General features: G+C 48.0%; 1 protein-coding gene across 1 annotated transcript; it reads left to right on the top strand.

Moving 5' to 3' along the window:
* Nucleotides 1-21,302: 21,302 nt before the first annotated feature.
* On the top strand, nucleotides 21,303-24,491 carry LOC311188193 (butyrophilin-like protein 1; the record flags this gene model as incomplete). Its single annotated transcript, XM_084259348.1, has 5 exons — nucleotides 21,303-21,666; nucleotides 22,685-22,966; nucleotides 23,317-23,343; nucleotides 24,342-24,368; nucleotides 24,430-24,491. The coding sequence occupies 5 exons, from the start codon at nucleotides 21,303-21,305 to the stop codon at nucleotides 24,489-24,491; spliced, it is 762 nt and encodes a 253-aa protein (XP_084115474.1).
* Nucleotides 24,492-26,201: the final 1,710 nt, after the last annotated feature.

Below are 26,201 nucleotides of genomic sequence, written 5' to 3'. Positions count from 1 at the left end.
GACCCTGCCTTGCATGGCATGATTGCCATGACATCCTAGCCAAGGCAGTCTCTGTAAGGGGTGACCTGACAGACACCCCTCTGGTCGAGTCAGACCATGTATGGTTCACGGACGGCAGTAGCCTAGTGCAGGTCAGACTTAGGAGGGTGGGAGCGGCAGTGGTCATTAAAGACAAAGTTATCTGGGCTTAGAGACTATATTATGACACTTCTGCACAAAAAGCAGAACTAATTGCCCTGACAAAAGCCCTCCAACTAGCCCGAGGGAAGCGGCTAATGGTCTATACGGACAGTCGCTATGCCTTTGCCACTGCTCATGTATATGGCGCAATCTATGCAGAGCGTGGATTCCTCACCTCGAAGGGGAAGCCCATCAAATACGCTCCCATCATCCAGGAACTGTTGGAGGCTGTGTCTCCACCGGCTATATTGGCTGGACAGCGCCGTTCAAAGGGGATTATATACAGGTTGGCAAAGCCCCAGGGTCTACATCCTCAGGTTATGAACTTTTGCCAAATAAACCCCCTAAGTTGGGTCAAAGGTGAGTAGGTGGGCCTTGTGTGCAGACTCAGTACAACCCAGTTATACTAAAATTTACCCAGCTGGGCAGAGACCCCAAGCTGCCCCCACAATGGATTAAAGGAATGACTTGGGGGCTCACGCTCTATGTATCTGGCACAGATCCAGGTGTCATATTTACCCTAAAACTTCAGGTTTATCCACCTCAACCACCCCCACCAATGGGACCTAATAAAATCCTAAGTCCATCTCACCCCCTTCCCCACACCCGGGGCTCCTCGCTCTGGTAAAAGAGGCAGCTGCTCTTCTGATAACCACCGCACTACCTCCCTCCTCCGGGTCAGCAATCACCCCGAGTGACCTTAAACACCCTATTACACAAATGGTACAGGCTGCTCAATCGCCTGAGACTGACCCACTCTTTGGAGTGCTTGGGCATATGTTTAGGGTGTTTAATGCTTCCCGGCCTGATTTAACTTCTTCATGTTGGCTGTGTTATGATTCAGCCCCTCCCTTATATGAGGGAATCGCAGTCTTCGGTAATCTCTCCACCTCCCAGGACGACAGCGGCTGTCGATGGCAGCAAAAAGCCAAAATAACCCTACAACAAATATCCGGGCAAGGTCTGTGCATTGGAACTGTACCCCAGTCCCATGCACAGCTTTGCGCTCAGAATGTGACCCTTAGCCCTGACACGTCCGCTCCTATATACTCCCTCCCTCAGATGCTTGGTGGGCGTGCTATTCAGGCTTAACCCCTTGTATCCATGCAACAGTTCTGAGTCAGACCCGTGACTTCTGCATTCTTGTGCAGTTGGTTCCCAGACTTATCTACCATTCATATGAAAGCCTCAACTCTCTGGAGGAAGACACGGGACCACCCCTAGGTGGGTCAGAAGAGAACCATTAACCCTTCTCACTCTTAGTGTAATTTTGGGTGTGAGTTTAGTAGGGGCTGGCACTAGGACTGCCACTTTAATTAACCAGAATAACCAGTACTCCCACCTGTGGGCGACTATTGACACAGATATTGATAGACTGGAAGTCTCCATTACACACCTGCAGGACTCCCTATCCTCCCTTGCCAAGGTGGTATTACAAAACTTCCGAGGGCTGGACCTTATTTTCTTGCAGCAAGGTGGGCTGTGTGTAGCCCTAGGAGAAGAATGCTGCTTTTATGTTGACCATTCAGGGGTTGTTAAGGAATCCCTTGCAAAGGTAAGGGCAGGTTTAGCTAAATGGAAAAAGAACAGGAGGCTCAGCAGGGATGGTTTGAATCTTGGTTTAAAACTTCCCCATGACTAAAGACCCTATTGTTGGCCATAGCGGGACCTTTAGTATTGCTCCTGCTAATGCTTACATTTGGCCCTTGTATTCTCAATCGCTTGCTTGCTTTTATTCGCAATAGGCTTGAGGTGGTTCAAACTCTGGTGCTTAGACAACACTACCAACCACTGCAAACTCTGTAAACTCCAACAGTGTACTTGAGACTTTAAAATGGCGTTTTAGAAAAGGGGGGGATGTAAGAATAGAGCATAACAGCAGCCATTTTAAAGTACAGCAGCCATGTTAGTATAGCAGTTATTTTAAGAGCTTAACTGATAGTGAGGTTGTAATTCCTGGAATCCTAGATTATCTTAACAGTCGAACCCGGCATCTGTAACACCGTTAGATTATCCTAACAGTTGACTTCCTGGAATCCACATCTGGAGCTGTCAGATTACCCTGAGGGACCCATTCTGTATGCCTATTTAAACTGCCTAATTACAGTGCTCGGGGTCCAACTCTGTCTGGGTGCGGCCGCTGTGTCGGTTCCACTCCGGGGGTTCGGACCCTAGCTCGAGCTAGCTAATAAAGGCCACTTTTGCTTTTGCATTGAACTTGGGTCTCTGTCGTTCTTGGACTTGGCACCGGTGTGCTTTAACAATACCTCAAAGTCCTTGTGGAGCACTGAGAAGCCTGGAGGGGCTGCACATTACTTCCAGAAGTAATATGCAATCCCTATCCACAGGCAATTTCATATTTATTTGAATCCAGTACAAAGTTGGGGAAGTGTACATGGTGGGGAAGTAGTCATTAGGGATGTAAGCTGATGTGGAATGACCACTGGGGCCTCCATTGTTCCCCTTAGTCAAAGCATATTATCTCTATTCTCTATTCTTACATTCTTATGTAATTTTCTGCTAATCCTTACAAGTATAGTGTATTTGTTGATCTTGCTAATCTGGCCATAAAGTCTGCCTGCTGTTTTCAGCAGATACTGGTTTCCCTGTGTGTTCCTCATACCAGGACTTTTGTCTTTGCTGAGAGGCCCCTGCCTGACAGTAGGCCTAGCTGACCAGCAAGAACTCTGAACACCAAGATGATAGCCTCAAGAACAAGGAAGTCTGGGGATCCCACAGCTCAGCAGTGAGCAGGCCTTCACTACTACCAGAAGACAGTGATATCCAGCCCCTGGAGCTCCTTATCACCCTCCTGGACGCCTGGACTCCCTCGTATCACCCCCTTTTGTGAGGCTGGTCTTCTGATAGCACTGGCCCACCACAGCCTCCGTACTTGCCCTTGCACTGAAAATTAACTCAGAGCAGACAGGCCATAGACAATATCTGTGTGCAGGTTTCCTACTATACCGTGTATGGTGTCTTCCTGATCTCCCCCTTGCTGGTCACCATCATTTCTTCAATTCATATCTCAGAAACAGAGGCTCAGCTAAAGGAGGGGTACATCTCAGGGTCACCCCAAATTGTTACAGAGCAGCCCCTATAGAAAACGGGTTGCCTGGCTGTGGGTCCTTACCTGCACACTTAAAAGGGACTTATCAATACTCCACTGCAGGCACACACACAAGGTTAATAAAAGGTTTATTTACAAGGGAAGGGCAAATGTGGAAATGTACAATGCCGGGGACCAGCCTCCGGCAAAGTGTCGTGTCAGGGGTTCCTGAAAGGATGAGATGGCCTAGGCGACCTGTAAGGGGCTGAAACTTAAGGGCTGAAGGGAAGGGGACGAGGTAGAATGAGGAGACACTGACACTTGGTGAGGTGCTAGTATCTTCTGCTGAGAGACTCAGCAGGCCTTTATTTATTCATTTTTTAGTAAGCAGAGAAAAATAAAATACATTGTCATGTGTAAAGCAGAAACAATTAGTGTATTTTATTCCCATGGACTACTGGCTCCTACGGGTCCCAGCTAGACGGTAGCCTTCAAGGATAATAGATAAAAAAACAGACCTAACACTAAAACTTATTATTTCAGGTAGACAATTACCTAAGACAGTGGATAGCCGCCAGTGCATCCCTATCAGCTAAAGCCTCAGCATCAAAAGACTATTCTATTCACATGGCCTTCAGCCGGAGACCAGCTGCTGCTCAGCTATCAGAACTTTTTCTACCTACAAACTTCTTAACACAGTTAACTTCATTTAAAAACTTTCTTAGGAAACTTCTAAAAAACAAAACAAGGACTTACTATAATTGTTATGCTGGATTGCTTGTCAGATATGTACAATAAATTGTCTCCCATTGTTAATTGGGCCGAATTGTGTAGTAACTAATTTCTAAACAGGTAATTTTCCATGCCAATTGCTTGCAGTCTGCTGATACATACAATTTATAGCCTAATGTATTTTTTGGGAAATTTTTCTCCTTTTATGACCAAGAACAAAAAGTGAAGGGATGTTAGATCTTCAGCCCCACGGTGTGAGGCACAAGGAATCTTCAGCCCCACGGTGTGAGGCTCTTTAGCTTCGGCCCCACGGCGTGAGGCCCTTTACCTTCGTTGCTTGCCAGTGTCTTATTTGGCTGGGGCATCAAGGCCTCCTGCAGCAGTACAACTCAGGGAGAAAATAGGGAAATAAAATCTTAAAAGCTTCCTACCCGATTCGCTGACCTGGAAACCCAATGGCACTCTGAGAGCTGGCCGAGAGCCAAAAGGGCGCCCCCCAAAGCCCATGTGTCTGATTTTATACCAAACCTGGCTGCTTAACTCCACCCTCAGGTTCCAGCAACCTTCCCTTTGGTGGTAATGGGATTTGTCTTTCCCAATGTCCTGATGGCTTTGGTCTGGAGTGGGAGTGGAGCCTGTATAGAATTAGCTTAGGACATCCTTTCCCCCTAACAAAATGACTGGCTAAATCCAAAATGAGGCAGATCTCCCCAATGTTCTACAGTGGTCTACAGAGGGATCACCAGCTCACTGTGTCCAGGATTGCTCCAGAAATCTGGGGTCAGAGCAGAGGCAAAATACATTAGAATTTCTGTTAAGAATGATGTTATATCTTTTAATGTGTTGTTCACTTTTATAATCTGTACAATGTTTGTACGTATTTGTTAGCTGAAATGCATGTAGATCTAGAGGAAAGTAAAAGATTAACCCATCCGCATCAAGACAATTTGTGTTTGACAAGACTAAACAGTGAGCACTGTGAGCTGACAAGGCAGCAGGAACAGGCTCTGAGGGGCTGGGAGAGGCATTGGAGTGGTGAGTGGCCTTCCTGCAGTGTTTCCAATGTCCCCCAGGGTTGTCAAGGTATACTGCCCAGTGTTCTGTCTCTCCCCCCATAGGGCCCAAGGGCAGCATTCAAGGGAGAGATGAGGTTTCTGGGTATGTCCTCCTGGGGCAGTTCTGGGTACAAGATCCCTTCCAGCTCCCCTCCCCCTGAGGGGTGAGGAGCTGGGGCCTCTGCTGGGCTGAGAGCTGCGGTGGAGGTGGGGCACATCCTGAAGCTGAAACCCCTGCCCCCAGGAAGGTCCTGGATTAGGTCACTACACAGAGAGCAGGACTCAGGTGCCTTCATCTCTGTCTGCAGGTGTGAGAATCAGGGGACACAGACACCACCTGTGGAGCCCAGCTCCTGGTACTTAGGTGCTCAATACAGTTTGGTTTTCTTTCCTGTGTCTCTTCATAATATACTCTAATGCCTTTAGGCCTTGAGATATGTCCCTATTGGACAGGGATTGGTGATGTTTGATGGGGTAAACATGGCAGGAAAGAATTATTCCTTGTTTATTTTCAAATTAAGTTGGATTTTACAAGATGTGCTCTAAGTCGAGGTGATTATAAATGAATTTTAAGGATGACAAAGTGGGATGTGTTCAGGAATATCCCAAAATCCTGAGTTTTCTGTTTTAATATCTCAGACCAGACTTCAGGCAGAAACCAAGCTTTTCTGTGCACCAGGGTCAGTCAGTCTGTCTCCGTTAAGAGACGCAGCAGGCCCCTCAGGAGAGGGAGAGTGAGCTCTGGCAGGACAGTCCTGCTGGTGTGAGGCTGTGACCCTGAGACAAGTTGGATCTCTGGTGTGTGGAATGTGATGTGAGGATGACAACCTGGCAGAGTGCGGTGAGGATCACACACGTCAGAGTCACTACCTGGTGATCCTGAACCTTGGGCAGGCCTGGGGGGCAGACACAGGTGCTGACCTGAATGTCTCCAGGTGAGTGAGATGTGATTAGTGACTCAGTTATGTTTGGGGGCATAGGAAAACAGGGGAGCGTGGTGGACGCCGTGTCCATCAGGGGCTGGTGCTCAGGTCAGAGGTGGCATCTCGTGTTCTAGGGGACTAAGGGTTTTTCTGAGTGGAAGAGGCTGAGGAGCCGATGGGCAGCAGCAGCGTCTCCTCTGCAGATGAGCTCAGCTGAGGCTGGTGAGGCTCCTCTTTACTGGACTCACAGGGCCTCCTCCAGGGATCCCACATTGTTCCCCAGATAACACGTGTCAGGGCTGTGGTGAAGAACAGGCTTCCTGACCCCAAATAGCATGTGAAAAGGGGATGGAAATGTTTGGGGTGGCCCCTTTGAGCAGGTCACCTCAGGTGAGGCCTAAAAGGTGAGGGGTTTGGGGAGCAGAGGCAGCAGGAACATCAGGGACTGGGAGAGCTCCCTGAATTGGAGGAGTCACCTGAGCCAGAGGGGTCCCCTGGGAGAGCAAGGTGAAGGGGGTCAAAGAGGGAGGGGGAGGACTGGGAGCCCCTCCTTTAAGCAGAGGGATCTCCTGAAGGGATGAGACAAGGAGAAGACATGAGCTGACTGGAGAGGGTCATGATCCTGAAAGGAAATGGACTGCGGGAGGTAAGACTGGAGGTGGGGTGTGGTGACCGTTGGGCCACGTGAGAAACGAGGGCGATGTGGAATAGGTGCTCATCATGGACATGGACTGAACATTTGGGTACATGGGAAGAAGACTGGGCAGGGAGTAGACTGTGAAGATAACCCTGGAGTCTCTGGCAGAGATAAATGGGCACACCCTGGCAGAGTGTGCCCTTCATTGAGGAGGGGAAACCATAGGAAGTGAGGGGGGAGGGAGGCCCACACCCCATGGTTTCCTTGGAGACATAGAATTAGGCCTTCCTGGTGACCCATGTCGTGGAGGGACAGGGTCTGGTCACTGTGACCGGGTCTCAGGTGACATTAACATCTGAACAAGCCTCAGGCCCTGTCCATGCAGTGTGGGCAGGACCAGATTGTAGCAGCTCCTGGTGCCCAGTGCTGACTCCTGGTGTCCAGGGAATGGGGGCTCCTGGGTCAGCTGTTGTGAGGAGAAGAAAACAGGTCACCTGGGGACTCCTCACAGGCTCTGCCAAGAGGGGTGACAGCTGACCTGGGGTCATGGGGTGGCACAGACTGAGCCCTTCATGGGGCTCAGTCAGTCCTGACTGGGCCCCACACTCACCCCTAGTTCTGGGTCTGGAAGCCAAGAACCCTAGAGCACAGTGGGTGCTCAACAGTGGGTGCTGGATGGGTACCTCCCCTGTGCCTGCAGGGGTGTCTGTCAATAACAGACACAAAAACTTACCTTTGGCAATACCGCCTTGGCAATGCTGCTTTCTGGCCAACAGAGGGACCTGAGGTAGTGTTCGCTTCTGCCTACCGAAAGAACTACAAATCTGATGCAATCTTAACAGGAAGTTGCAAGGTCCATGGAAAGCGCATGCGCAAGGCAAAAGCTACAAAAAGCGCATGTGCAAGCCATGTAAAGCGCATGTGCAGACCAAAGCGCATGTGCAAGCCAAAAAAAAAGCGCATGCACACACTTTCCTATATATATCCCTGCCCCCTTGGTAATAAAGTGTGTGTTCCTGCCTCCAGCCAAGTGAGTAGACACATTTTTCATCCCCAGCCCCTCCGCCGTGTTCCTGAACCCCGTCGGCCTGCGGGACGGACCGACAAGTGGAGCCCAATGTCGGGACACGAGTGCGAGGGATCCTCTGAGAGACCGATCAATCAGTAAGGTAAGGATTAGGTAAGTGATCGGCATCATGGGCAATACCATGTCCAAGAGCCAACTTGTTAGAGCCCTACAACTTCTCCTTAAAAATTACGGAACTCCAGTCAAGGTTCAGACCCTTCATAATTTGGTTTCTGTTCTTACAAACACCAGTAAATGGTTTTTACAAGATACCATCTCCGTAGACAATTGGATGAAGGTCAAGGCAGACCTCCTTCTACACAGGGACCTTTACGGACCCCAAACTATTCCCCCCCCCCATATTTTTTCTGTGTGACAGCTAGTCCATGATGCCCTTAGTGACGGGGGAGCAGCTACTTGTGAACTAGTGCCTGAGGCATTGCGCTCCGCGGCTCAGTCCGAAAGTGAAGTGACCGCCACATACTTGGCCGCGGCAAGCTCAGCCACGGAAACCTCCCCTTCTCAATCCTCAAATACAGGGGGAGATTCCTCTTCAGACGAGGGGGATGTGGAGGACAATACAGACTATCCACCTCCCTATGATAGACCACCCCCATCAACCAAAAATCGGCGGTATACCTCCCTCCCCACTCTCCCCTTTGCCCCTCCATTCAACTCCCATGGCTCTGACCCAGACTTTCCTGGGCTTATACAGTCCCTAACTTCTGTTCTTTCGAGATTTGTACCCTCCAACTCTGAAAATTCTCGGAATCCCTTCTGGCCTGCCTGGTCTCGGTTATTCAAAATGCTCAAGGACAGGCGGTTCGGCAACATTCAGCACCGCCTTTCCGAGACCTCAAGCTCTTAAAAGAATCTATCAAGGACAATGGACTTCAGAGCCCTTTTATTCACCAAATGTTAGACACTTTTGAAACCCTTATTATGACACCCAGTGACTGGAAGGACACTTTCCACGCGGTTTTGAGCCCGGGGGATTATCTTTTGTGGAAGGGTCAGTTTACGGAACTCTGTGACCAGTATGCTCAAACCAATCTTCAAAGAGGTTTTCCCCAACAAACTAAAGAAATGTTAACTGGGGAGGGTCCCAATTATAGTACTAACCAGAAACAATGTTTGTATAATCCTGCTGTTTTTGCACAAGTGGCCTTGGCAGCCAAATCGGCTTGGAAGGCACTGGGATCCAGGGGACAGCCTCACCAATTCCTTACAAAAATCCTCCAGGGCCCCTCATAGCCATTTGCTGACTTTGTAGCTCACCTTCTAACAGCCGCCTCTCGAATTATGGGTGAGGGCGAGCCTACCTCTATACTAGTCAAACAATTGGCGTTTGAAAATGCTAACAAATGGTGCCAGGAGGCCATTCGCCCATGGAAGGATAAACAGGATATTTCTGGGTACATACGCTTGTTGTGTAAGGATATTGATGGTGCTACATTACAGGCACCATCATGGCGGTGGCTCTGCAGCTGTCAGCCCAGTACCCCACACGAGGCAGTACCTGTTTTGGGTGTGGTCAAACGGGCCATTTCCTCAATGAATGCCCCTCCTGCCCTAATAGTTCCACTTCCCGGCCACAGGGGGGTACCCTTACATATCCGTGACCTCCCGGTCGTTGTCCTCGTTGCAAAAAGGACCTCCATTGGGCTAATGAATGCCGTTCAAAATTTGATGTAACTGGCTTGCCCATAACTCCTTTTCGTCAGTCAAACTCGAGGGGGACTCCAAGGCCCCAGGCCCCCCTCTCTCAGGGGCCGTACAATCAAGTTCCACCTCCAACCTCTTATCACCCTCCTCAGACTTACATGGCGAGCCAAACCCACCTTCTTCACAGCCTCTTTCCCTCTTCAGCCAGCTCCAACGAGCTGGGCCCTCCAGCCCCGGGTTCGACTTCCCGGTAAAATCCCCCTCCCTTTTAACACCCGCTATGGGAGTCCAACCTATTTCCACAGGAATTCATGCTCCATGCCTCCTGACCATTTTACCCTCGTTTTAGGACGCAAGCACTCAGCTATAAGGGGATTGTCCATCATTCCAGGCATCATTGAACCTTCCTTCTCAGGAGAAATTCAAATTTTAGCCATGGCCACACAGGGAGTGGTCTCTATCTCCCCCGGACAATCTGTGGCTCAATTAATCCCTTTTCCTTTTCATTCTCACATCAAGACCTGTCAGTCTCAACCTTTGAAAAGCCTAGCTAAAAACTCTCCTCCGGTTTGTGTCAACCTTTCTCTCCAATTAGACAGTTGGCCAATGATCTCCCTTCTCGTACAGGGCAAACACTTAATGGGTCTTTTGGATACTGGGGCTGATGTTTCCATCATTGCTCAAAATCATTGGCCATCTGCATGGAAACTCACTCAATCTAACACTTCCATTCAGGGGGTGGGATCAGCCTCCCATCCATCCCGCAGTTCTCGTCATTTACACTGGACTTCAGAGGAAGGTCACAATGGGTATTTTAAGCCCTATGTCCTCCCTCATATTCCCATGAATGTGTGGGGAAGGGATGTTATATCCGCTATGGATATAATCATTACCACAAACTCCCCAGCGACTCGTTCCATGGTCAAAAGTGGTTATTCACCTGGCAAAGGGCTGGGAAAAAACCTTCAAGGTGATCCCTTGCCCGTTTCCATACCATCCTCCCAAATCCGTCAGGGAAAAGACAAGTCTGGGCTGGGATTTACCCCCCTTTTTAGGAGGGGCCACTGAACTTCCGCCTTCCACTCCGGCTCCTCTTAAAATCACCTGGAAAAAACATGACCCGGTGTGGATCCTTCAGTGGCCCCTATCTAGAGAAAAACTACAGGCGGCTCATTCTCTTGTTAAGAATCAACTAACGGCCGGACACCTTGTTCCCTCCACCTCCCCAGGGAACTTCCCTATTTTTGTCATCAAAAATCCTCTGGCAACTGGCGACTGTTACATGATCTCCAGGAAGTTAACAAAATCACGGTCCCTTTTGGCCCGGTTCAGCGAGGCCTTCCTGACCCCTCAGGAATCCCCAAGGACTTCCCCATGGCCGTCATTGACATTAAGGATTTTTTTTTCTCCATTCCTCTTCACCCAGAGGATTCCCCTCGATTTGCTTTCACCCTTCCATCTGTCAATAATATCAGTCCGGCCGACCGTTACCAGTGGGTGTGTCTTCCTCAAGGAATGACTAACAGCCCAGTCATGTGCCAGGTCTTTGTCGATAAGGTCTTGACACCACTGCGACAAAAATTTCCACAATTTTATCTTGTCCACTACATGGAGGACATTCTGTTGGCCGCCCCCACCGAGGTATTGCTCCAAGAGGCCCTTCATAAAATCTTCCACCTCCTCCGACAGGCTAATCTCATAATAGCCCCAGAAAAAATTCAATTGCAGCCTCCCTTCAAATTCCTGGGTTTCCCTCTCACCCCGGAGACCTTCCAGCCCCTTAAAGGACAGCTGATCACTCAGGACATTCATACACTCCATCAGCTCCAACAGTTCTGTGGAGACTTGGCCTGGCTTCAGCCAACTTTGGGAATTCCCATGGGCATGCTCAAACTGTTGTTTGATTGCTTACAGGGTGACCCCTCTCCCACGGCGCCTCGCCAACTTACCCCTGAGGCCCGCTCAGCCATTCAACAGGTTAACTCTTGTTTACAGTCTACCATTCTTTGCCGTATTGACCCCTCCAAACCCTTTACCTTTCTCGTCTTTGCAAGCGCCCTCACTCCCACTGGACTATTTTGGCAGGAGGGTCCACTCCGATGGTCCCATTTATCAGTCTCTCCTAAATGGGTTGTGTCCCCCTACCACACTTTGGTAATTCAACTGATCCGGGTCTCTCTTTTTGAATCATTGACCATTTACGGTCGTTTGCCTTCAACCATTTCTGTGCCATACACAAAGCCACAAATACAAGACCTTTGTTCTTCTGATACGGATTGGATTCTCTGCGCTACTCAATTCCCGGGGGAATTCATCTCACACTACCCACGATCCCCCTTGGTCACCTTTCTCCAGTGTCATCCCTTTTGCTTCCCTAAGGTCACCTGCACCAATCCAATCCCAAAGGCACTCACCGTCTTCACCGACGGGTCTTCCAACGGCACGGCCGCAGTGGTTTCTTCTAGGGGCCAACACTCTTTTGCGGTCCCAAGTACCTCTGCCCAAATCGTTGAGGCTACGGCCATTATGGTGGCTTTCCAAATTTTCCACGACACTCCCATTAATTTATATACAGATAGTCAATACCTGACTCGGACCGACCCACTACTGGAGACGGCCCCCCCATGTCTCGGCCTCCAGCTCGGCAGTGACCATTTTAAAAAAATCTACAAACTGTTATTCAGTCCCATTCCCACCCATTCTTTATTGCACATATTCGAGGCCATTTACCTCTCCCTGGACCATTATGTCTTGGTAACACAATGGCAGACCTTTTTACTAGAACTCCCCCCGAGTCCACACTCTGCCTTCCAGCTAATCATGGAGCTCAACAAGAACATGCCAATCTTTATACCAATGCCTCCTCCCTGGCTATTAAATTTGGACTCTCCCGGCTTCAGGCTCAAGAAATTGTCCTGTCCTGCCTGGAATGCGCACCTTTCCGTCCTACACCACCATCTTACCAGGGTGCTAACCCACGAGATCTTATTCCTAATCACATTTGGCAAATGGATGTCACTCACATTCCTCATTTTAGACGCCAATCCTTTGTCCATGTCTCCATTGATACTCACTCACACCTCCTCTTTGCATCCCCTCATTCGGGGGCGGTGACCAAGGATGTTATCTTACATTTGTGGCAGGCCCTTGCGTACATGGGACGGTCTCGTGTTATCAAAACGGACAACGGCCCTGCTTATGCTAGCCGATCCTTTGCCTCCTTTGCTCTGACCATCATATCACTCACATTACAGGTATTCCTTATAATCCTCAGGGACAAGCTCTCGTAGAACGTGCCCATCAACACTTAAAAAATCAAATACAGAAGCAGTCTAATTCCACCCCACCAGACCCTCGCATTTGCCTGTCCAAGGCTCTGTTTACTATTAATTTTGCCTCCTTGGACACCCAAACTAAATTAACAAGAGCGGAGGTCCATTGGCAAACACAGGCCAATCATTCTATCCGCTCAGTTGTTTGGAAAGAGCCCCACTCCCTTCAATGGCAACCGCCGGCTCCGGTCCTCGCCAAGGCACCTGGATCCCTTTGTATCTTTCCTCCCGGTCAACCTCAGCCTCATTGGATCCCTCTTTGGCTGACTCATTTACTTCATAGTCTGCCCTCCGATCCACCCAACGAAGAGGCGCTCTCCAAACCTTCTGAAAATGATCCTCCACCTGCTACTTCTCTTCCACCTCCAACTGCAAATACCCCCCCTCCTTTGCAACACGATTCATTGGACAATAGTTAATAATCCCCCTTTCTTTCTGCCGGTTTCCAGAAAGGGGGGTATTCTCCCGTCATTCTTATCTACCAATTCCACCACTGGACTCCTTTCTATAGTGTCTTTCAATCTATTGTTCAACAATCAATCCTCCCTCAATTGTAGCTGTCACCTTTCCTCTTGTTGGTCTAGAACCCTCAGCAATTCCTTTGTTGTCATGCATTTCCCTAGGGTCGTTATTTTGCCTGTCAATGTGTCTGAGTCTACTTCTCAGGTAATCATCCGAAATCGACAAGCAGGTCCGGCATCGGTTGTTGGCGCCTTGATCTCCATCTTCTCGATGCTGGCAGCTGCGGCCGCGGTGGTCGGCAGCCTAGCTCTATCCAACTCCGTACTCAACGCAGATACCATCAACCTTCTCTCAGAAAGAGTCTCCAGCGCCTTTCTCACACAAAATTCCATCAACAACCATCTCGCAGTAGGACTACTCCAGTTGAATCAACAAGTTTCCTTAATACAGGAAGAAATCGACTTATTGACTTTAACTGCTCATATCCCCTATATGCCTACCTATGCCTTCACCTGTGTTACCCCTGCTGTTGTATCCAACTACTCCTCCCAAATTCATTCCCTTAAAGACTACCTGCGCAGCCCATGGAACAAACTTTTCTCAATTTTACTCCAATTGGCTAATCAAATCCTCACTATTAATAATACTCGGGCTTCCATATATAATCCCGATCAATCTCCAAAGCTTGGGGATTGGTCAAATCCTTAGGTGGAGCAGTCTCACTCCTCAGTCTAATTTTCCTCTGTCTAGGGGTCATTTTTGTCATCTTGTACGAGTAGCGCTTAAACATGTGCACTATTCCCCATTACAACCTTCTCAGGACCCCAATGTCTGGATTGGTATTGCCCTAGACCACTTGTAGGCCAATGACGGGTAAGATGGTGGTGTGCCCCATAGCAACCTAAGACAGCACCGTCACCTTATCCGGAATCCAGGTAGCAGACAGCCATGACAGGTAAGCATGGGTGCATAATTGCCACAACCTAAGACAGGCCCTGGTGTGTCCCTCCCTCCACCTTAAAGTAAAAATGGGGGAGCTGTCAATAACAGACACAAAAACTTACCTTTGGCAATACCGCCTTGGCAATGCTGCTTTCTGGCCGACAGAGGGACCTGAGGTAGTGTTCGCTTCCGCCAACCAAAAGAACTACAAATCTGATGCAATCTTAACAGGAAGTTGCAAGGTCCATGGAAAGTGCATGCGCAAGGCAAAAGCTACGAAAAGAGTATGTGCAAGCCATGTAAAGCGCATGTGCAGACCAAAGCGCATGTGCAAGCCAAAAAAAAGCCCATGCACACACTTTCCTATATATATCCCTGCCCCCTTGGTAATAAAGTGTGTGTTCCTGCCTCCAGCCAAGTGAGTAGACTCATTTTTCATCCTCAGCCCCTCCGCCGTGTTCCTGAACCCCATCGGCCTGCGGGACGGACCGACAGGTGTCAGGGTGCCTGTCCCTCCCCTCTTCTGACCCATTTAATATGCTGTTTCCTTCCTGAAACAGGAAGGAAATGCTCCCTTGGGTGCACTGTCTAGAGGGCTGGATGGAGGCTGCTGGGATTGCATTTCTAGCTTTCACTTTCAGATAATGCAGGAGCCAGAGAAGGGTGACTGGGTTTTTAAGAGAAAATTAGGAGGATCCCAGGGATCCCAGCCCTGGTGAGACACCCCTTAATGAGTGCTGAATTCTGCCTGTCTACTTTCTTGGGAACCATCTTCTCTGAGCCATGAGACACCCTTGGCACCCAGCAGGGCTCATGAGCAACTAACAGCAGGTGCTAATTTTGTAAGAAGATTTGGGGAAGCACTGAATCTTTTCAAGTTGGAAAGGACACCCAGAAGCCCCTCCATTTCAAAGCAGGTATGTAAGTTTTGAGGACATTTTTTTTTTGTTTGTTTGTTTGTTTGTTTGTTTTAAAAATTTATTTATTTATTTATTCAAGCACTGGGTACAGTCAGAAGTGTGGGAGAGAGAACTCACCAGAGCCAGAGTGGGGAGCAGAACAGGCAGACTGATGAAGTACACTGCTGAGGGGAGCGGCAGGAGAGGCAGGAGAGGTCTACTGCGCCATGTGGAACACTCCCGGTGGCTGGGGATTGAACCAGCACTGCAGAAGCTGCGGGCAGCTTCGCAGCCCAGTGCTCAACTGCTGCGCCACCAGGAGGCCCGACATGTTTTTTTTAAGAAACAACAGGAGGGGTTGAGAAGGTAGTGGGGCTTGGGTGTGATGGGAGGTGGCACAGGAAATGGTGCAGGTTGAGAGCTCCCAGCACAACCTCACTGAAGATTGTACTTTATTTATTTTAAGAAGTGTCTGTAACATCCTGGGGCACGACCCTGTTCTAGAATTTTAGGTAGTGACTCTTCAAATACAATTCATGTTATTCTCGTTCCAGCCTTGATTGGGAGAGGCTGATACTATTCCCATTTTCCTGTGGGGAAAGTGAGGCAGAAAGGTTAAGAGACTTGATGAAGATGGTCACACAGAGAATGGCTGAGTCTAGAGATGACCTCAGAGTCAGCCCCAGAATCTGTTCTCCCAGGAAAATCGCCTGCCTCCCCCCAACCACAGCAGTGTGTGGTTTGAGGGTGTTTTCTCTGAGCAGGACTCATTTCCTTTCTCTGCTGCTCTGACTCACTGGGTCCCTCACCCCGAGGCAGAAATCCTCACAGAGTTAGAGAAGAGAGGAAGAGGCCTTTAGTGGGGATCTGACCCGGTTCCTGTTGTGTTTGGGGAAGGACCTTGTCTTTGGCCCTGACAGGTCATGGCTGGGGAGGGACAGACCTTCAGGTGAGCTGGAAAAGCAGACAGAGACCTGTGGGGGACCCTGACTCTTGGGGACAGTGTCATGTGTCCTGAGGCTTCTCAGGGACACCTGCTCACAACGAGGGGGACAGGACCACAAGCAGGTGCTGGCCTGTCCTTCTTGGGGACCTAGGTCTGGGTCTCTGTCCTGGGGACTCACTGGGTGTGGTGATGGGAAGGGAGGGTACTGGGAGCCATACTACTCATGTAGTCTGACAAAGGTCCAGGCATGGGGCAGATTCCTGAAAAGTCAGGAATCTCGTTAGCTGACTCCTACTAGATTCTCCTTATTTGTTTATGGCTAGTTTTTATCATTGTTAAAATATGCATTTAAAAGTAAAACTGCAAATACCATTTAATCAATCACTGAACAGCCAATTTGATGACAAAGGGCACTGCGTGATACAAATATTATATCTTTTATAAAATGAGTAGTTCTCTGCCAAAAGGCAGTAATTCAACATTCGGCCTTACATTAACAAAGTGAAAAAAACTTCTGGAAACAAATAGCTGTAAACATCTCTCAGCCAAAGTCTTTAAGAAAATTCCTATTAAGTCGCCAGCTCCTGCTAAATTTTTCCTATTTGTTTGGGGCTGACTCCTCTGGATGTAATAATTGGTATGGTAGCTGTTAGAGTATGCATTTGAGAGTAAGTCAACAACAATTTTGTTTCTGGTTAAGCTAAAAACCATGGCAGCACAAATAATGCATTTGGAAATAGTCAATGTTACAACTACTGATATGTCACATAGTAAACATTTTGAAAACCAAAAGCTATAACCATCTCTGGCCCTGGCCCTGATGAAATATTTGTAGTTCCTTAAAAGGACAACCAGCAATCTCACAGAGAATGGAAATTTCCCTTGATCTTAAAGTTAGATATGGAAGCTAGGCTGACTAGATAAGTAGAGAAGTAATAGGTAGAAAACTCTTTTGTTAGATTAAGAGAATTCCTCCCTTAATTGAGAGCTGGGGGCTAGGGAAGAGTCAGTGTGGCTTGCCTGGCATTAATGCCCTCCAGGCCCTTGGTTCCTTAATATCAAATCAATATTAAAACAATATACTATAGATGATGATTTCTATATAAAAGCCTTCTGTTTTTTGCTTTAATCATTTGGTTATATGTTAGTCTAAACTTTATATGTTAGTTAGAAAATATCCCTTTGTCTCCCTTCTCCCAGGTTACTTTCTGTCCTTTGTTTCCCCTAGCCCTTAGTTAATCGTTCACCATGGCAAACTTAGAAATGTTAGTTGCAGTCACATAGGCTTTTTGCTAGTAATATAATAACTGTTGGGTTGTTTAAAGTAAATAACTATTTTTTAAACATTTGTTTAGCAACTGTGCCTTCTTTAAGACAAAGAATAATAAATGTCATAACCTCTGCAGAATGGCAAAGAGACCTTTGGCTGCTCTTGAAAAACATGTGATGATTGTTATCTTCCTACCTTAATGTATATGCTTATGCACTCACAATTTGCTTAGTATAAATAAAGAACTGCTGAGACCCTCAGCAGGATGATGTCAGCACCCTCATCAAGTGTTTGTGTCTCCTCATTTCTCCTCCCTTATCACTCGTTACAACTGCGCCTACGCCTTCCCATCCTTCAGGACCCCCTGACACCCAGCTGTTTTGGCTGGTTCACAGCAGGAGGGCAGTTTTTACCCTGGGCCCTGGTGCTGGGAATGGAGGGGCCTGGTGGTCTGAGCAGAGGTCTGTGTTCCACACTATGAAGGAAAGTTAGGATGTTTTTTGCCAATAAATGTCATGGTCTCTAGCAGCACAGAGGCTCAGAATCCCCAAGAGGAGCCAGGTCTGTCCTCCTTGGTCTCAGGGCCTAAGGGGTCACTAGGAAGGGTCCTACACCTCTTGGTTGGGGTCCCTGGCTGCCTCCTGCCCTTTCTCTCCCCAGCCCTGAGGAGATGGCGACCTGCACCTGCCCCAGCTCTGTGCTCTGCCTCTTCCCCTCCCTGCTACTCTTCCTCCAGCTGCCCCCCGGGGGGTCCCCAGGTGAGTGTGTCCCTTCCTGTCCTGTCTCTCTCTTGGGTGGGTGGGGTCCAGGGGCTCTGGGAGCTCCTCCTTCAGGAATTGCCTTTGTTCATTTGTCTTAACATAATGTCTTCAAGTTCCATCTATGTTGTTTTAAATGGCATGATTTTACTTATTAAAAAAAAAAAATCTGTGGTCCTCCCTGGTGGTGCAAGCGGTTAAGTCTCAGCATTATCAAGCTATCACCAGCCACTGCAGCGGAGTTTGATCCCTGGCCTGGGAGCTGATCCACATCTTGTAGCAGACCTCTCCTGTCTGCTAGCTGCTCCCTTCAACAGTCTATTTCTGTCAGTCTGCCTGTTCTGCTCCCCACTCTGTCTCTGGTGAATCCCCTCACCCCCTGTACCTCTGGCCTACATCCCAGCTCTTGTATCCATGCATAAATAAAAATAAATCTTTTAAAAAATCTGGGTATATGTATATGTGTGTGTATATATGTAATGTTACTCTATTTCTTTGAATGAATCTCTGTTCCTGTCTCTCTCCAAATTGTGGAATATCTATTATGCTTATGTTGCCTTTCCTCATAGATTGATTAGTTCTTCCAGGTTTTTTTTTTTTTTTTCATTTTTCTCTTTTTTCTTCTCTTTTGGTCCATTGTTCATTATTACATCAGGTCTCTCATTTGATCTTTCATTTGATCTATTCTGCTCCAATAGCTTCTGCTAATCTTTTTACAGCCTCCTTCTCTGTGATTTTAATTTAAGGCTTCAATTTCTGTTTCTTTTTACTCATATTATTTTCCAAGTCATTCATTTATTGTTCTGAATTTTGTTTTTCTTTTTGATTCACTTTTCTGTGTTTTCTCCATTTTTTTTACTTTATTACGGCAATTTGAACTCTACTGATAGTAAGATACAATCTTGCATATCTCTGTAGTATATTGCAACTACAGAGTTGGTCTCCTCTTGAGATCTCAAGTTTCTGGGGCTTATTTTGCTGCTTTAAATTTCCTAGTTTTGAAAAAATACATCTGTAGTGGTAACTTAGAGAGTTGAACTATCTGTAACTTGCCATTAGGTGACCCTGTTGTGTTTTTAGATTTGTGACTTATGTAGGACTAGAGACCTGATACTTGAGATGCTGAGTCAGAGACTGCAGGGCCTGCAGTCATCCAGCCTCTGGTGCTGGTGCTCTGGCTAGGGTGTGTGAACTCATGTTTGTGGCACCCCTGACACCCGCCTCTCTCAGTTCAGCCCTGAGACTTTGCCCTGTGCACACTGTCCCTGAGCTTCAAGAGGGCAGGGCCAATCCTGAGGGGGAGTGGGGTGCATCCAGCTCTGTGCCTTGTTTCTTCAGTGGGGACCTTGTTAGCTGGGAGCGCCAGTCAGAGCTGTGAGCCCCTCACTGATCGCTCTCTCTGCCTAGGGTCACGTGCCTGGTTGAGTGACAGCCCCATAGTGTGTGCTGCAGCCTCCCCCACCCTGACCACAGCCTCCCGCGGTGTCTCTTTCTGCCTGCCTCTAGTCAGTGAAGCATGACTCTCCTCTGTGTCCCTTTGGCGCTGTCTGCCTGGTGACTACTGTATGAGAGTGTCCAGTTTTGTCTCAAGCCTGGTGTTCTCTGGGTGCCCTGTTCACTCATTCACTCATTGATGATCCTCTGTGCAATGAAATGGATTTCCTCAGACACTTTCTTAGTCCCCCAAGAACTCTTTGGTAATACACATTCTTGGGGACATCTCAATCTGCTGCATCAGGCCTGGGATAAGGTTCCTGCATTTTACAGTTACCAGCCCTCCTGGAGATTGTGATACTGAAGGTGAGAATCATGGAGTTAGAGTTCTTCATGGAAGATCCTGCTATCAGATACACTAGTGAATGAAGGAGCATCTTTGATATTATTTCTGGACCACAAGTTGTGGTTGGAAGATCTTTCCCAGATTCAGAATTGTCACTGTTACTCCTTCATGTCAGCTCATTACAGGGCAGGGAGAGGGGCAGCCCAGACCCCGCAAACCTGCCTACTCTAACTAGGTTCTGCCATCCGCCATAACCACACATATCATATGAGAATTTAATGGGAGGGAACTCAAATATAATTAGGAAACAATACAGAAAAGACAAAGAACATAGTTTCTAAATCAAGCACCCAAGCCCTCGTGGGTAAAAGTTCACCCAAATGGGATTGGCCCAGAGCAAGACCCCAAAGCCTGCTCCAAGTCTAAAGCATCTTCCACTGGGGACCCACAGAAAAGGATCAGAAACAACCAGAGAAGTCTGGAAGGAAAAGAACAAAATCAAAATCAAGACAAATACCACCATTGTCACTTCCCCACGGGTCTCCTCTCACCCACATCTCTGTCACCCAGTCCATGACCAAAAGGCAGTGTATTTTCTTCATATGTCTCTTGGTTCCATGTGCCTCCTCCAGGTCTCCTTCTGGATCCATCCTGCCTCCTTCCTTCCACGGTCTCCTCTCTAGCTTCTTCTGTCCCTGCTCAGCTCCACCCTCCTTTTGGATGGGGCAGGGAACCTGGAACCTCCCCCTTTCCTGGGGACCACCCTGTTACAATCCCCCCTTTTAATTTTTATTCCACCATAGCTATGGTGGCACAGATCTCAGGGTGTAGTCTTAGGAGACTGTTTTTGTTTTTATTTTTTTTGGCTTGGATTGCTGAACTGTTTTTCTAGGAATGGAGGACTTTTGATTTCCACAATGGATAATACCTGGAGAGACTGGTTTTCTTTCACACTGGAAACCTAAAAATTTTCATCTGAGATTGTATCCCAGCATCCATATATTTGCTCTTCATCACCATGGAAATGGTGGCAAAAAGTGAAAGGGGGGAATTAATAGGAGTGAAGGATATCCTGAGCAAACTCCATACAGGCTTTGTGGACTCCACCCCCATGACACTGGGAACTACAAATCCATGATCACCAAAGGGAAGTTTGCGAGGACCTGAGGGCAGGGTTAAGCAACTAGGCTCTTGGCTTGGGTATTTAACTATCCATGTGGCCAGGGGGTCTCCCTCTTGTCCACAAGGTGGGCTAGGTTTTTGTCAGCTCAGCGGGTCATTGGGATTCCAGGTCAGCGGAACAGGTAGGACACATTTACGAACTTATCTCCCTCTTTTTCTCCCTGAGTTATTCATTTCCTCATGTCCCTTTCCCTGTAAATAAACCTTTTATCAATGTTTTGTGTGTGTCTGCAGTTTAGCATTCATAAGTGCCCTTTTAAGTGTGCAGGTGAGGACCCACAGTCAGGAAACCCCATTTTATATCTGGGTTTGCCCTGTAACAAGCTGTCTGCTCATCAGACACCTTCCCTCAGCCTGCCTGGGCCTCCCCCAGTGATGGTGTGTGTTCCCTGATGTGACTGTGTCTCTCAACCTTTCTAACTCCATGTCTGTGTTCACAGAGAAGTTCCGTGTGCTTGGCCCCCCAGACCCCATAGTGGCAGAACTGGGTGAGGACAGCACACTGCCCTGCTCCCTGGATCCGGTCATGAGTGCAGAGAACATGGAGTTGAGATGGTTCCGGTCCAATGTCTGGGAGTCGGTGTTCACCTATCAAGACCGACAGGAGTGGAATGAGGAGATTATGGCCCAGTACGCAGGGCGGACCTCACTGGTGGGGGAATTCCTCAGTGAGGGGGAGGCTGCTGTGACCATCCACAAGGTCCAGGCTTCTGACAATGGGCTGTACACCTGCTTCTTCAGCAACGGAGATTTCCATGGGCAAGCCAGCTTGGAGCTGCAGGTGGCAGGTTGGTGACATTGACTGTTTCCAAATGCATTATTTGTGCTGCCATGTTTATTAGATTAATCAGTAACAAAATAGTTTTTGACTATTTTCGAATGCATACTTTAACAGCTACCATATCAATTGTTACATCCAGGGGAATTAGCCCCAAACAAACAGGAAAAATTTAGCAGGAGCCGACTATGGGTCTCCTGGCTTAACAGGAATTTTCTTTTTTTTTAAAGATTTGTTTATTTTTTATTTATTTATACAAGCACTGGGTACAGTTAGAAGCGCAGGATGGTGAGAAAATTCACCAGAGCCAGAGCGGGGAGAAGAGCAGGCAGAAGGACCAAATAACACTGCTGAGGGGAGCAACGGGTAGCAGGAGAGGTCTGCGCACCATATGGGACCCTCCTCCATATGGGACCCTCCTCCGGTGGCCAGGGAGCAGCCAGGGATCAAACCGGCGCTGCAGAGGCCGTGGGCAGCTTCACAACCCAGCGCTCAATCGCTAAGCCACTGGGAGGCCCCAGGAATTTTCTTAAAGACTTTGGCCAAGAGATGTTCACAGCCTTTTGTTCCCAGAGTTTTTTCACTTTGTTAATGTAAGGCCGAATGCTGAATTACTGCCTTTTGGCAGAGAACTACTAATTTTATAAAAAATGTAATATTTGTATCATGCAGTGCCATTTGTCATCAAATTGGTTATTTAGTAATTGATCAAACATCACTTGCAGTTTTACTTTTAAATGCGTATTTTAGCAATCGTTGAAACTAGCCATAAACAAATGAGGAGAATCTAGCAGGAATCAGCTAACGAGATTCCTGATTTTTCAGAAATCTGCCCCATGGCTGGACTTTTGTCAGACGACATAAGTAGAGCGGCTCCCATTAAATAGGTAGAAAGGTAGAGATGAACATATCAGGTCATCATCTTGCTCCAGGTCTCCCCTAGACTCCTCAGAGTGCACCTTGACAGCCTCCCCTGGAGGTGTGCACAGGAGGCCCTGCCCTTTCTGGCTTTCATCTTCCCTATGCAGGTGTAGGCTCTGCTCCCCAAATACACATCACAGGGCCAGAGGAGGACGGGGTGCACCTGGTGTGCAGGACCTCTGGCTGGTTCCCGGAGCCCCAGGTGCAGTGGAGACACCCCCGTGGGGAGCAGATCCTGGAGTTCTCCAAGGTGCAGGCCCAGGACACTGAGGGGCTGTTCAGTGTGGAGGCAGCTCTGGTGGTGAGAGACAGCTCTGCGGGGAGCGTGACCTGCTCCATCCTCAACCCTGTCCTGCACGAGGAGAAGGCCATGGCCATTGTCATCCCAGGTCAGTGCTGCTCCCTGACTCCATGCTTCCTGCAATATCACATGGGGGACCAGCACCCCCAGATGTGCTGGGCTGGGCTGTGTCCTGATGGGGTCTCTGTGGGGTCTCGGTCTGCAGAGCCCTTCTTTCCCCGGTCCTCTCCCTGGAAGCCAGTTTTCCTGGTGAGCCTGCCCTTGCTACTGCTCCTGCTCCTGGGGGCTGCCTGCTATACCTGGAGAGAATATTCCACACATATACAGGATCTCCAGGAAGCTCTAGGTAAGCTCTGCTCTCCCTCCTGAATTCTCTGTGTCTCCTTCATAGGAGACATCCTGGTTCTTAGCTCACCTGTTTCCTGTGTTGTCTTTCAGACCAGAGGAAAGCAGCTTACCTGGCTGGTGAGTGATGCTCCAGGTGTTCTGGGTCCCTGTCCCCTGTGCCCAGGGGTCCCTCCCCTTGGCTATCTCAGCACAGACATGTGGCTCCTTCCCTGGGGTGGAAGTGGGAGCTGGTCAGAGGCAGGATCCTGCTCCATGGGCTCTCCAGATTTGGGTGCTGCTTTTCTCCCATTCTTGGGATCGTGGTGGGATCATGACCCTTGGAGTCTCCTGTATCCTGATCTCACTCCAGCCCTGACTTTCTCACCACGGTGCTGGCTTTCTAGTCATCAATGCATCTCGTTCTTGGTCAGCACCTGGAAGTAAAGCAGTTGCTCTGCGATCTTATAAGTAAATGGTCTCTTGAAGTTTAGAAGTGTGACCTCCTCCTGCCCTTTCTCCCCAAACAACCCGAAGAAAAGTCTGTTCTTTCTTCTCCTGAAGATGCTGATCAGTGCTGCTGGGAGAGGATGGGGTGACTTTGCATGGGAGTGGGTGGGGGGACTTTCCCTCTCACAGAGTTTTTATCACTAGAAATACTGCATTGGAGGAAGATGGGCCATTTCTACTCTGGAGCTGGTGTGATGTCCGTGTTGTGTTGTTATTTCATCTTCCCATTAATTTCCAAGGATATACTGAATGTAATAATTATGGAATAATATGTCCATTAAAAAATATCTTCCCATATACTGTTTTTGATCTTGTGTAGCAACACTGAGTAGCAGGTGAAGCAGGAGCTTTGAAGTCATTGAGGCCCAGAGCCGATCAGAGACTTGCCAAAGTCCCACAGCAGCAGCAGGCAGGGCTGGGTCAGTCTGTCCTGCAGGCTCCTGACCTGACCCAGGGATTTTCCCACACACCCCCCTCCCCTGCTGTCTGCACAGGGTAGGAGGTCATGACTTCTCAGCCTCTCCCCTCAACCCTAGAGATGCTCACCTGCAGAAAAGGGGGAGACCAGGGCCTGTGGGTTACAAGAGCAGTTGGTTGTACTGAGGTCTCACCTGTTTGTTCCCTTTCAGCCTGGAGGAAGGCCCAGCTATACGCAGGTGAGTGAACCTGAGGGTCCTGGGACCCCTCCCAGACTCCCCTCTGCCCCTTCTCTATCAGGGACCCCCATCAGGAAGGACCTGGGTTCCCTGGTCTTACTTCACTCTGGAGCCTCCATCTGAGAACGGCAGGGCCCCTCTTGTGAGCATAACTTGCCTCCACCTGCCCTGTCCTTCCTGCAGGTCATGTGGGGTCAGAAAACCCTCTGACCCCTTGTCACCTGGTCCTTTCTTGTGGGTGAGGACAGTGTGGGGTCAGTGTGAGGAGAGGCTGCAGCAGGGACAAGAGTGTGGTTCAGGATTTGCTGATCTCTCGAAAATTCCAGACTTCCTACTTCCTGCTTCAGAGTCAGGTCTTGCTAAGGGGTCCTGGATTATGGATCCTTCTGGATCCCAAATTCCAGTCCTATTTTGGATCTAGTTTTTGTTTCCTGTTTCCTCTTGATTCTCTGTCTTCTGATGCATGCTCTGATCATGTCCAGCTGGATTTACCTTCTAATCCCTTGTGGTTGCTGAGGAATCAGTTGTTTAGGGCAGGTGTTCTGAGTCTGGTCAGAGCTTCTGGGTATTTATGACTCTTGGGCAGAGGCCTGTGAAAGGTCTGAAATTGCATGTAAAATCCAATTTGTGTGTGTGTGTGTGTGTGTGTACTTTTTGTGTCTTCATAACAAGATAAGCAGTGTATGATTTTCAGAACCATCATTTTTTTTTTTTTTTAAGGAGAATTCTGTCTGACAGTCTCATGGTTGCTTTTGTTTAGTTTGGTTATAAATGGTTATAATCCATTTTGGTTATAATGGTTATAATCCATTTTCGAAGATCAGGGGTGAAATTTGTTTTTTTTTTTTTTTTTTTTTTCTTGATAGATCAACTCAGCTTTATTTTTTATTTTTTTTTTCTTTTTTTTTTATTTTATTTTTATATTCCCCGTACAATTGCAACCCCCTTATTTTGACCCCAATCCCTCACCACTCCTGTCCCCCACTCCTCATAGAGTGTCTCTGATTCATATTGTTTGTTGATTATGATTTTCACTTTCTTATAGGTATTCATTTTCCCGGTCCCTTATTTAAGTTTTCTAGATTTCTGCTATGAGTGAGACCATCCGGTATTTTTCTTTTTCTTTCTGGCTTATTTCGCTGAGCATGATCCCTTCCTGCGCCATCCATGTTGCTGCACACTGCATGTGTTTATCTTTTTTTGAATGCTGAGTAATAGTCCATGGTATATACGTACCACATCTTCTTGATCCAGTCATCTATTTTTGGGCCTTTGGGTTGATTCCAAAGCTTAGCTATTATAAACAGTGCTGCTATAAACATAGGGGTGCAGGTGCCCTTTGGAGTTGATGTTTCTGTGTCCTTTGGGTAAATACCTAGGAGTGGAATTGCTGGATCATATGGAAGCTCTATGTTTAGTATGTCCAGAAATCTCCACACTGCTCTCCATAGTGGTTGGACCAGTTTGCACTCCCACCAACAGTGCAGAAGGGTTCCTTTTTCTCCACAACCTCGCCAACATTTGTTGTTGCTAGTTTTTTTAATATGTGCCATTCTCACTGGTGTAAGATGGTATCTCATGGTAGTTTTGATTTGCATTTCCCTAATTACGAGTGATGGTAAACATTTTTTCATATGCCTGTTGGCCATATGCATTTCCTCTTCAGAGAAGTTTCTTTTTAGCTTTTCTGCCCATTTTTTTTTTTTAATAAATTTTATTGTTATATTCCCCATACAATTGCAGCCCCCCATTCTGACCCCAATCCCTCCCCTCCCGCCCCCGCCCCCCTAAAAGTGTCTCTGGTTCATAGTTTTTTGTTGATTTTGATTTTCA

This window comes from Talpa europaea, assembly GCF_964194135.1.
Source record: "Talpa europaea genome assembly, chromosome: 2".
Lineage (NCBI taxonomy): Eukaryota > Metazoa > Chordata > Mammalia > Eulipotyphla > Talpidae > Talpa > Talpa europaea.
Note: the sequence above shows the minus strand (reverse complement) of the source record. Positions and strands in the feature narration are given on the sequence as shown.